Source organism: Salvelinus fontinalis, chromosome 1 (assembly GCF_029448725.1).
Source record: "Salvelinus fontinalis isolate EN_2023a chromosome 1, ASM2944872v1, whole genome shotgun sequence".
Classification (NCBI taxonomy): domain Eukaryota; kingdom Metazoa; phylum Chordata; class Actinopteri; order Salmoniformes; family Salmonidae; genus Salvelinus; species Salvelinus fontinalis.
Genome location: NC_074665.1, coordinates 98219484 through 98232424, shown reverse-complemented (window position 1 = coordinate 98232424; position 12941 = coordinate 98219484). Strand labels below are relative to the sequence as shown.

General features: G+C 42.8%; 1 protein-coding gene across 5 annotated transcripts in view; it reads right to left on the bottom strand.

Moving 5' to 3' along the window:
• LOC129864982 (exportin-1-like) overlaps positions 1–9070 on the bottom strand; it is a 74334-nt gene extending 65264 nt beyond the window's left edge. The window contains exons 1-3 of one of the 5 annotated variants that reach the window (XM_055937350.1): positions 8665–9070; positions 6494–6625; positions 1293–1394 (exon numbers count right to left, since the gene is read on the bottom strand). In XM_055937350.1, coding sequence (XP_055793325.1) covers positions 1293–1394; positions 6494–6619 — 228 coding nt within the window. In that variant the 5' untranslated portion in view covers positions 6620–6625; positions 8665–9070. Of the gene's footprint in view, positions 1–1292; positions 1395–6493; positions 6626–8545; positions 8623–8664 lie in introns of those variants that run through there. The other 4 variants (XM_055937359.1, XM_055937368.1, XM_055937385.1 and 1 more) reach the window with 4 other exon arrangements.
• Between the last annotated feature and the right edge of the window lie 3871 nt (positions 9071–12941).

The following is a 12941-nucleotide window of genomic DNA, read 5'->3' as shown; positions in this document are numbered from 1 at the left end:
AGCTGTGCATGCAGTGTATTTAACATGTTTACATATCAGCACATCGGTAGTTTTTTTTTGATCACATAAATTCTTTAAAAAATCACTAAAATGTATTTTAACTGATCAACATAATCTCATAGAACAAAACACAAGTTATATTTTCAGCGTTTAGACAACAATTATTATTTTTTTTAAACATTAATCTCCCCCATAGGCTTGCCCAACGAGCCACGGCAGATTTATCCTCCGTTAGTGCCTACAAAAAGACGCCGTTACTATTGCTCACTATGATTGTATTTACGTGTAGTGAGTCCCATACTAAGGTATTTCACTGTGGAGATGCCTAGTTTCAAGCTGACAGAGCGGGGTCCTGAGAACGGGGGTGGTAGGGGGTCTCTAAGGAGGAGTAACAGAGTAAACCTACATCAGTGATACAACTCCCAAATCTATCAACACCAAAGACAGACCAAAACAACCAAACATCCCTCCAGAAATATTCTATCAAATCAGGTCATTTGTGACATAGGGAGAACGACAGGTCTCGGCAGACAGAACTACACGATGACCTACCATTGGGCTCGGCAGACAGAACTAAACGATAACCTACCATTGGGCTCGGCAAACAGAACTACACGATAACCTACCATTGGGCTCGGCAGACAGAACTACACGATAACCTACCATGGGGCTCGGCAGACAGAACTAAACGATAACCTACTATTGGGCTCGGAAGACAGAACTACACGATGACCTACCATTGGGCTCGGCAGACAGAACTACCCGATAACCTACCATTGGGCTCGGCAGACAGAACTACCCGATAACCTACCATTGGGCTCGGCAGACAGAACTACACGATAACCTACCATGGGGCTCGGCAAACAGAACTAAACGATAACCTACCATTGGGCTCGGCAGACAGAACTAAACAATAACCTACCATTGGGCCCGGGCAGACAGAACTAAACGATAACCTATGTTTGAGTGTGTGTGTTTTAGTTTGATCCATCAAACCCTGTTTAAAGTTGTTGTTCTATGTAAGACCGCTGCTGTTGATGGCATATGCTCCTCAAGGGGAAAAGGGCCTAAGTAAGTAATAACGCTGTACCTGCCATTTAGCAGACGTTTTAATCCAAAGCGACTTTTAGTCATGTGTGCGTACATTTTACAAACGTGTGATGTCGTGAAATCGAACCCACTATCCTGGCGTTGCGAGCGTAATGTCTACCGACTGAGTGACGAGTTGTAACTAGCAGCAGCTGACTCCCTGACAGGCCCCTCCACCAGCGCTGCCTGCGGGTTTCACTCACTCTGGTGTTCATGCTCTGGGAGAACTCCAGTATGGTGTCCACTCTGGTCCATGCATCCGGGTGCTCTTTCAGCTGGGTCAGAACCTCCTGGGCCAGCCTTTGCTGCAATGCAGGAACAGGAATGGATGAAATACCATTTTGAAACATAGAGTGTGTGCCTCTCACACACACACACACATACACACACACACACACACGGCCTAAAATGAACACCCACCACCTGCCAAATGCGGGTAGATATTGGCATTGGCGAGTAAGATGTCCATTTCAAACCAAATCAAATTTTACTGGTCAAATACACATGGTTAGCAGATGTTACTGCAAGTGTAGCGAAATGCTTGTGCTTCTAGTTCCGACAGTGCAGTAATATCTAACAAGTAATATCTAACAATTCCACAACAACTACCTAATACACACAAATCTAAAGGGGTGGAATAAGAATATATACACTACCGTTCAAAAGTTTGGGGTCACTTAGAAATGTCCTTGTTTTTGAAAGAAAAGCACATTTTTTGTCCATTAAAATAACATCAAATTGATCAGAAATACAGTGTAGACATTGTTAATGTTGTAAATGACTATTGTAGCTGGAAACGGCTGATTTTTTATGGAATATCTACATAGGCGTACAGAGGCCCATTATCAGCAACCATCGCTCCTGTGTTCCAATGACACGTTGTGTTAGCTAATCTAAGTTTATAATTTTAAAAAGGCTAATTGATCATTTGAAAACCCTTTTTCAATTATGTTAGCACAGCTGAAAACTGTTGTTCTGATTAAAGAAGCAATGAAACTGTCCTTCTTTAGACTATTTGAGTATCTGGAGCATCAGCATTTGTGGATTCGATTACAGGCTCAAAATGGCCAGAAACAAAGAACTTTCTTCTGAAACTCGTCTGTCTATTCTTGTCTGAGAAACTATGGCTATTTCATGCGAGAAATTGCCAAGAAACTGAAGATCTTGTACAACGCTGTGTATTACCCCCTTCACAGAACAGTGCAAACTGGCTCTAACCAGAATAGAAAGAGGAGTGGGGGGCCCCGGTGCACAACTGAGCAAGAGGACAAGTACATTAGTGTGTCTAGTTTGAAAAACAGACGCCTCACAAGTCCTCAACTGGCAGCTTCATTAAATAGTACCCACAAAACACCAGTCTCATCGTCAACAGTGAAGAGGTGACTTTCTTTGCAGAGTTGCAAAGAAAAAGCCATATCTCAGACTGGCCAATAAAATGAAAAGATTAAGATGGGCAAAAGAACACAGACACTGGACAGAGGAACTCTGCCTAGAATGTCAGCTAGCATAATTGCAAAAGGGATTTCTAATGACCAATTAGCCTTTAAAATTATAAACTTGGATTAGCTAAGACAACGTTCCATTGGAACACAGGAGTGATGGTTGCTGATGATGGGCCTCTGTACACCTATGTAGATATTCCATAAAAAAATAGCCGTTTCCAGCTACAATAGTCATTTACAACATTAACAATGTCTACACTGTATTTCTGATCAATTTGATGATATTTTAATGGACAAAAAATGTGCTTTTCTTTCAAAAACAATGACATTTCTAAATGACCCCAAACTTTTGAACGGTAGTGTACATATAAACGTTGGCATTTTGGTTTAAAAAATGAAATAAATAAGAAATATACCACATTACTTCTTACTAGTAATACATTTATTGTTTTAGACACATTATAAATCATTCTCATCCATTTCTGCCATTTTTAACAGAAAAATATATATATTTTGTCTGGTAAAAAAACCTGAGTGACTGGTACACCAAAACATGAGTGGCTGGTACACTTTATGCCCTGCACACACACTCCACATTTAAAAAGGCAGATGCATTTCAACTTAAACCCCTCACCAATGACAAAGTGTGATAGAAAAGATGTCCTGTTAATACATCACAATTTCAGACATTATTTTCTGCAATACTAACTTGTATCTCTCCCTGTTCTTCTATCTGTCCACAAACAGTTATAAGTCAAACTTAGTAAGGCACCTGGGCAAGCGAACGTCAAAGCAAAACTACAACTCCCACAAAACTCCACTAACTTTGTGGTTATTTGACAACTTACAGTTATATTTTAGTAATTTAGCAGACACTCTTATCCAGAGTGACTTCCAGTTTGTGCATTCATCTGAAGATAGTTAGGTGGGACAACCAGATATCTCAGTCATAGTCAGTACATTCATCTTCAGATAGTTAGGTGGGACAACCACATATCTCAGTCATAGTCAGTACATTCATCTTCAGATAGTTAGGTGGGACAACCACATATCTCAGTCATAGTCAGTACATTCATCTTCAGATAGTTAGGTGGGACAACCACATATCTCAGTCATAGTCAGTACATTCATCTTCAGATAGTTAGGTGGGACAACCACATATCTCAGTCATAGTCAGTACATTCATCTTCAGATAGTTAGGTGGGACAACCACACATCTCAGTCATAGTCAGTACATTCATCTTCAGATAGTTAGGTGGGACAACCACACATCTCAGTCATAGTCAGTACATTCATCTTCAGATAGTTAGGTGGGACAACCACATATCTCAGTCATAGTCAGTACATTCATCTTCAGATAGTTAGGTGGGACAACCACACATCTCAGTCATAGTCAGTACATTCATCTACAGATAGTTAGGTGGGACTACCACATATCTCAGTCATAGTCAGTACATTCATCTTCAGATAGTTAGGTGGGACAACCACATATCTCAGTCATAGTCAGTACATTCATCTTCAGATAGTTAGGTGGGACAACCACACATCTCAGTCATAGTCAGTACATTCATCTTCAGATAGCTAGGTGGGACAACCACATATCTCAGTCATAGTCAGTACATTCATCTTCAGATAGCTAGGTGGGACAACCACACATCTCAGTCATAGTCAGTACATTCATCTTCAGATAGTTAGGTGGGACAACCACACATCTCAGTCATAGTCAGTACATTCATCTTCAGATAGCTAGGTGGGACAACCACACATCTCAGTCATAGTCAGTACATTCATCTTCAGATAGTTAGGTGGGACAACCACACATCTCAGTCATAGTCAGTACATTCATCTTCAGATAGTTAGGTGGGACAACCACACATCTCAGTCATAGTCAGTACATTCATCTTCAGATAGTTAGGTGGGACAACCACATATCTCAGTCATAGTCAGTACATTCATCTACAGATAGTTAGGTGGGACAACCACATATCTCAGTCATACTCAGTACATTCATCTTCAGATAGTTAGGTGGGACAACCACACATCTCAGTCATAGTCAGTACATTCATCTTCAGATAGTTAGGTGGGACAACCACATATCTCAGTCATAGTCAGTACTGTTGTCCTCAATAAAGTAGCTATCAGGAAAGTCAGTGGTGGTAAGGGGGGAAAGTCAGTGGTAGTAAGGGGGGAAGTCAGTGGTAGTAAGGGGGGAAAGTCAGTGGTAGTAAGGGGGGAAGTCAGTGGTAGTAAGGGGGGAAAGTCAGTGGTAGTAAGGGGGGAAAGTCAGTGGTAGTAAGGGGGGAAAGTCAGTGGTAGTAAGGGGGGAAAGTCAGTGGTAGTAAGGGGGGAAAGTCAGTGGTAGTAAGGGGGGAAAGTCAGTGGTGGTAAGGGGGGAAAGTCAGTAGTAGTAAGGGGGGAAAGTCAGTGGTAGTAAGGGGGGGAAGTCAGTGGTAGTAAGGGGGGAAAGTCAGTGGTAGTAAGGGGGGAAGTCAGTGGTAGTAAGGGGGGAAAGTCAGTGGTAGTAAGGGGGGAAAGTCAGTGGTAGTAAGGGGGGAAAGTCAGTGGTAGTAAGGGGGGAAAGTCAGTGGTGGTAAGGGGGGAAAGTCAGTAGTAGTAAGGGGGGAAAGTCAGTGGTAGTAAGGGGGGGAAGTCAGTGGTAGTAAGGGGGGAAAGTCAGTGGTAGTAAGGGGGGAAAGTCAGTGGTGGTAAGGGGGGAAAGTCAGTGGTAGTAAGGGGGGAAAGTCAGTGGTAGTAAGGGGGGAAAGTCAGTGGTAGTAAGGGGAGAAAGTCAGTGGTGGTAAGGGGGGAAAGTCAGTAGTAGTAAGGGGGGAAAGTCAGTAGTAGTAAGGGGGAAAGTCAGTAGTAGTAAGGGGGGAAAGTCAGCGGTAGTAAGGGGGGAAAGTCAGCGGTAGTAAGGGGGGAAAGTCAGCGGTAGTAAGGGGGGAAAGTCAGTGGTAGTAAGGGGGGGAAGTCAGTGGTAGTAAGGGGGGAAAGTCAGTGGTAGTAAGGGGGGAAAGTCAGTGGTAGTAAGGGGGGGAAGTCAGTGGTAGTAAGGGGGGAAAGTCAGTGGTAGTAAGGGGGGGAAAGTCAGTGGTAGTAAGGGGGGAAAGTCAGTGGTAGTAAGGGGGGAAAGTCAGAGGTAGTAAGGGGGAAAGTCAGTGGTAGTAAGGGGGGAAAGTCAGTGGTAGTAAGGGGGAAAGTCAGTGGTAGTAAGGGGGGAAAGTCAGTGGTAGTAAGGGGGGAAAGTCAGTGGTAGTAAGGGGGGAAAGTCAGTGGTAGTAAGGGGGGAAAGTCAGTGGTAGTAAGGGGGGAAAGTCAGTGGTAGTAAGGGGGGGAAAGTCAGAGGTAGTAAGGGGGGAAAGTCAGAGGTAGTAAGGGGGGAAAGTCAGTGGTAGTAAGGGGGGAAGTCAGTGGTAGTAAGGGGGGAAAGTCAGAGGTAGTAAGGGGGGAAAGTCAGAGGTAGTAAGGGGGGAAAGTCAGTGGTAGTAAGGGGGGAAGTCAGTGGTGGTAAGGGGGGAAAGTCAGTGGTAGTAAGGGGGGGGAAGTCAGTGGTAGTAAGGGGGGAAAGTCAGTGGTAGTAAGGGGGGAAAGTCAGTGGTAGTAAGGGGGGGAAGTCAGTAGTAGTAAGGGGGGAAAGTCAGTGGTAGTAAGGGGGGAAAGTCAGTGGTAGTAAGGGGGGAAAGTCAGTGGTAGTAAGGGGGGAAAGTCAGTGGTAGTAAGGGGGGAAAGTCAGTGGTAGTAAGGGGGGAAAGTCAGTGGTAGTAAGGGGGGAAAGTCAGTGGTAGTAAGGGGGGGAAAGTCAGTGGTGGTAAGGGGGGAAAGTCAGTGGTAGTAAGGGGGGAAAGTCAGTGGTAGTAAGGGGGGGAAAGTCAGTGGTGGTAAGGGGGGAAAGTCAGTGGTAGTAAGGGGGGAAAGTCAGTAGTAGTAAGGGGGGAAAAAGGTCAAGTGTTGGTACTACTTACCTGTGTTCCGACCCCGTGGTACAGACAGTTGACCACGTTGTCCAACAGGTTGATGTCTAGTTTCTGGCTGAAGTCCAGCAGCTGCTGCGCTGCATGGTCTGCTAACACTGTCATAACTGCTGGCATAGAGCTCTGCAAGGATGGACAGCAAGGAGGGGGGTTAGAGTGTGTGTGTGTGTGTGTTATGACTGACAGAGGCAGAGAAAACATTCAACAGCAACAGGCAGAGAGTCATGTGAATGAATGGAGCATTCCAACCAACTAACCACCTCTCCTAACCCCCTCCCCCTGCTTCCCATCCCAGGTCAGTCACACACGCACAGGATGCTGGTGGCTCCTTAAATTGGTGAGGATGGCTCAAAGTGATGGCGGCAAAGGAATAAATGGAATGATATCGAACTCATCAAACACGCGGTTTCCATGTGTTTGATACCATTACAGACATTAGTATGAGCTGTCCTCCTCACAGCAGCCTCCTGTGACACACCCCTCATCCTCCGTATCTCCACCAGTAAACAAGCATGACATGAGCTGGCCCCTTGCTCACTGTTTCCAATGAGTTATATCTTGTCACACAAACTACTCAAAGCTATAAATAAGAAAATACACAGAAAAACAAGTTTAGATCAGGCATATACCCTTTCCATAAAGGACCATTCTGACAGTTGTATTTTGACAATTCATAAAAAGCTTTTTCTGATATCGTTTAATCGTTTAATAAACAAACATGAAAGTTTGTCTGACGTAATGAAAATATCACATGATCATGCCACCTCCAGAACACAATCGAACCACGTGCCACAGGACGTCACTTTGTTTACATCTGCACCTGACAGGCGTGGCTATTTTGAAGTTCAAACACACCTTAATTTAACAGTAAACACTGATGCATGTATGAGAATACTGAAATATGCTGCTTTATCGTCTTATATCCGATGCAATCAATCAGTTTATCTCGCTTGACACAACCACCAACTTCGGTTGATCGCTACAGTGTGACCGTGTAGATAACGTTAGGGAGTATTGGGTGCGTTCCAGGTCTATATAATGCCGCGTTCAAAACAACTGGGTGCACGGAAAAATACAAAGTCAAATCATGACGTCATTGATCTTCGGGTGGGAAAGTCGGAGCGCTAGAAAAAGGCCCGACTTCCCGAGTTTGATGACCATTCAAATCGATTTTAACCAGTCAGAGCTCGTTTTTTTCCAACACTGTAGTCGGACATCGGAGATGTACTAGTTCCCAGTTGATTTGAACACGGCAATAAAGCAAGGGGTAAGCAGCCCACGTGATATTTATCCATTAACTGCAACACTTCGTAAACAATAACAAGTTAGCGAAACTGGATACAGGTAGGCAAGTTTATAAGTTCGTTTTAATTGGGGGAAAATTCAACTATCTCAATTCGATAGAAATAGTAAATACACACAGCACCACCAGCGCATTGCCCTGGCTAAATTCTGATTCGGTACCAAGCTATTGATACGACTGTCGTTGATGCCAAGACAAAAGGAAGTCTATGCCACCAGAGAGGACGTGTGGTCCTCCATAGCTAGCTGGCTATCATCACCCTGACTACCAGACACACGCCTCCCCAACCCCTCCCACTCCAAGCTTATCAAAGGGAAGGCTTGCGTCGTTCATTACCCAGCTAGTTAACTGTACAGCAAGTAATACACGCCTAACAAAATAGCTTTTTTTTTTTTATAAGTTTGAAAAGTAACTATGACCCTTAATGCATCTTAATGTTTTTACATCTTACTAAAATAACAACTAACTTGCCGTCCAAACAGCGCACGAACACGGCGCATCACTGGTAAAGTTAGCACAATTAACGTTAGCAAACTAGCAACAAAATACATCCGCTCACACCACGGACGCTGTTTCTGAGGAAGGAGTGGACGAATTAATTCATTATTTTCTGTCCCCCCGGTCCTCAGCATTGCTTGCTATCATCACCACACACCACTCACACCCAACCCTAGCGGAGTTTCTCACACACCAGCATCCCTTGAAAAGTGCATCACAAACCAACGTTACCACTTACTTACCTAACTAGTAGTTACACTTATTACTGATGCTCTCTGGATTTTACATTCCAAAAGTGAAATTAAAGTCTAAAATATATTTTTACCCCTAAGTCAAATGCTACTTTGCACCCCTGAGTTACCTGCCAAAAGTCCAAGCCTCTGACTGAAAGAAGATTGTCTTCCCCCCCGGGGAAGCTAGCTACAAGGCTATATACAATATCGTTGTTGTTTAGTCAGAAATAGGCTGGCTAACGTTACTGTTATCTCTGACACGTTAGCTGGCTCCAATTCCAGAATGTGTATTGATGGCTAGTTAATAAGGATCACAGATATGGATTCCGCAACTATTATCACGGCACGCTCACTAATATACTCCGATTCATTTTACGAAATAAAATAAACCTTGATTTACAATTTAATTCTTTACTATAATAATTTTGCAGCGGGGCGGTTTGAGAGATTGTATTCCTGCGCCTCTTCTCCTCGTTGAAGCAACTAACTCACATAACCGGTTGAAACCGGTTCAGACTGGGAGATTCCATCTCGGTTTAGTTTTCAGCCGATGGCGCCGCGGAAAGTTTGGACTAACGTCACGCCCACTTTACACTCTCATTGGTGGGGTTGTTTTTACGGACATCATTGCTTAAACTCTATTGGGTAACTCCATTGTCAATCAACTTAAATTCGTCCAGGCACCCACGCGACTGCTCCGCCCATGGTCAGAAAAAGAGGGCGGACTCTGATCAAGCAGAATGGACTTTTCGATGCCTCCAACGTGAATGGCAAATAGTGCTTTCAATATTGTTTTGCCATTGTGTGCGCGTTTGTTACAATCTACAATCACTTTGCAACTTGAGAAGTGTCGCTAGTATTGCTCAATAGTCTTGACTTGATTGACGTTTAGAGAAATGTATTTTTCTAACACTATATCCATTGCAAAAGGATGTGTGACTTATCAGAACAGTATTTCATTTCGTTATCGACCCAGCTCACCATCACGCTGTTTTGTTGTGATCATGACATTGCAATTCAATAGTCTGTGCTGTGCAACCTACACGAGATACAAAGAGGAAACGTGTTTACATTAAGTAAAGGAGATACAGTCCACAATACAATCGCCTGACTCGTGAGCCTGTTGCTGGTAATTTTCCACCAGCCACGAGTGGGAGTGGTTACAATGAATCCACGCACTGCACAAGTTTACAAAAATGACATGGAAGGGAAATGTCCACACTATGTGGTGTACCTCTTCAGTTCAGAACATGACGCTAGCATCAAAGACCATGTAACATTAGTCCCGATTGCAATTTAGGAGAGTTAAACAAATATGTAGTATCATTGCTGCTCTCTGTAAAGGATGCAAACATGACAGCGTTTTTTTTTAAACCTCACTGTCACGTGACCCAGCGTGCCACTTGATGGAAAAATACTGGATTTAGTGTCGGCAAGCTGTACTAGTAAAGTCATCCGCTAACATAATTGAGAGCGAGGTTTCCGAAGGGCGTACGTTCCATTATTCTATAGGCTACTTTACCCAGCAACACAACGCTGTTACCCTCAAATTCAATGTGCTCAGTGTGGTTTGAGCTATCATATAGAGAGATATTAATAACAGATTTTCAATCATTACATGGCTATTACACATGTGCAATAATCAGTGTGTGGTTTTAATTTTCTATACTTTTGCACACAAACAAACATGGTCATCACATTAGCAGACCGTGCACAATGTCATTGCATGCTATTCTGCACAAGTTTGATTGACATTTTACAATGCACACTACATGTCCAAAAGTATGTGGACACCCCTTCAAATTAATGGATTAGGCTATTTCAGCCACACCCGTTGCTGAAATGTGTATAAAATCGAGCACGCTGCCATGACATCTCCATAGACAATCATTGTAGAATGGCCTGTACTGAACAGCTCAGTGACATTCAACGTGGCACTGTCATAGGATGCCACCTTTACAACAAGTCAGTTCATCAAATTTCTGCCCTGCTAGAGCTGCCCCGGTCATCTGTAAGTGCTGTTATTGTGAAGTGGAAACGTCTAAGAGCAACAACGGCTCAGCCCTAAGTGGTAGGCCACACAAGATCTATGGGACCACTGAGTGCTGAAGGGCGTAGAGCACAAATATTGCCTGTCCTCAGTTGCAACACTCACAGCTTGTGGAAAGCCTTCCCATAAGAGTGGAGGATGTCATAGCAGCAAAGGAGGGACCAACTCCACAGTTATGCACATGATTTTGGAATGAGATGTTCGACGAGCAGGTGTCCAGTGGAAGTTCACATTTTTCTTTTTTTGGTCAACTGTTAATTGACCTGTATTCTACAAAGCTCTTTGGGTTGAAGCATATTAGTTCATTCACCCGTATTCTACAAAGCTCTTTGGGTTGAAGAATATTAGTTCATTCACCTGTATTCTACAAAGCTTTTTGGGTTTAAACATATTTTAACAACATGTGCTGGCTACACACAGAACATTTTTTTTATTTTCCTGTCTATTTGTGAACTTGATGCCTTCACTAGCCTACTACAGCCAAGCCTGGAAGATAACAGAAATGAAGAGTAACTTAGGTAAACCATATATATATATATATTTATATATATAAAAGGCAAGAGAAGTCCTCAGCCATGCAGGTCATTCAGTAAATGTTTGAAAGAGTGTGTATAGTCCACTCTGGCTTAGATTTTCTCTCATCTTCCCCTTCTCTTGAAGTCAATGTCAAATTCCAAGAACTTCCACCTTGAAAGAAAAACAAACAGGGCTGTCGACTTTCCAGGAACTTTAGAAAAAAAGTGTTTGAGTAACCTCCCTCAGTGATCTCAGCTCATTCAGGTTTAAATTTAACAGGTAGACAAACGGACGGCTCAAATGGCACCATATTCCCATATGTCTCTGGTCAAAAGTAGTGCACTATATATTGGGCCCTGGTTAACAGTAGTGCACTATAAAGGGAATAGGGTGCCATTTGGGATGCAGAGTGTGCACAGACTGTTGAATTAAGATTCTGAGTTTTAGATCTGCCTCAAGAGAAAATAGGTCTCAAAGGGATTCTAACCTGGTTAAATAAAGGCTATATAAGTTCAGTTTCTGTTGTTTACATTGCAAAGGGTTCAATGAATAGATATGAGGAACAGATATGTCAGGTATTATTCAGTCACAACTTATAAGACAATTGAAATTGATAGAAACATTCTTCTTTATTGATACAAAACCAACACGTTTATCATTAGCTAGCCTTCATCAGGCCGCCTACAGAGAGAAGAAGACTGCTGTGTACATGAACACCTTGTCATGGATTATCTTCATTAATCAATAAGGTGAACTCCAGATCCTACTAACGTGACAGGCTGCAGGCACAGTAACAAGCCTGCGCTTGTAATGACAGCTTGTCTGATTTGAATATAACATATTAACAGATTGGAAGACAAATCAGGCAGCATATGATTAACACCGGTGTGTAATATCTGGACTTCTCTCTTACTCTCATGGTTTTGTTTGAGGGTTATTTAGTTTACATAGAGGGATATTCCTCTATTCTTCTTTTAAAAAGGGATATAGCCACCTCTAAACTTATTATAAGTGCACTATTTTGACTGAGTAATGTTTGCAAATATTGACTGACCAATGAACTCTGTACAGCTGTCACTGGACTTTTCAAAGTCCCTCCATACGGTCACCTTTCACTCCTTCAGCTTTGCATCATATCATCATATTATAGAGATATATTCTACATTTTCTATTCTATGTTTCTATAGCATGCATAATTTAACTATCCTGTCATGTCTTGTCCCAATAAAACTATTCAAATGAATCTGTCAGGAAAAAAAAAGTCACTTTTAGACTTCAGAGAGAGAGAGAGAGCGGTATTATTTGAAAATGAAAAAGGGTTAGGCTGCCTTTGATTTGTGCCCCTCCCTTCCCCTGTCAACAGCTCTCACTCTCACTCTCTCTCGCACAGGAATTCATTGTTACACATGTGCGAGAATTGGAAGTGAGCAACCAAACCCGCTCACTCAGGATTAGACTGGTCAAATCTTGTTCTGTCTGGTTGTGATCGGGGCCAGCTCATTTACATACATTATTCATTACATCATAATAGGGTTCTGACCCTGGTGTTCTAGGAGTTCCTCCACAACAAACCTATATTGACTTCTGTTGTTGTTGCTCTTATGTTCATACAGCCAGTGCACTGTGTTATTGGCTATAATACAGACTAGTGGAGATATTGGAACTGGCACGGTTTGGGAGAGCATGTAGAATGATACTAGCCTGCAAAGCAGAGGGGGGGATAAGGTCTGTGTCTGACACTTGTCAGGTTGTTATTGTGGTGTTGGTTTCAAACCAGTGTATATGGAAGTTGTTTGTGATAAATTACATGGTAGTAGATGTGTTACATATCCTCAATTG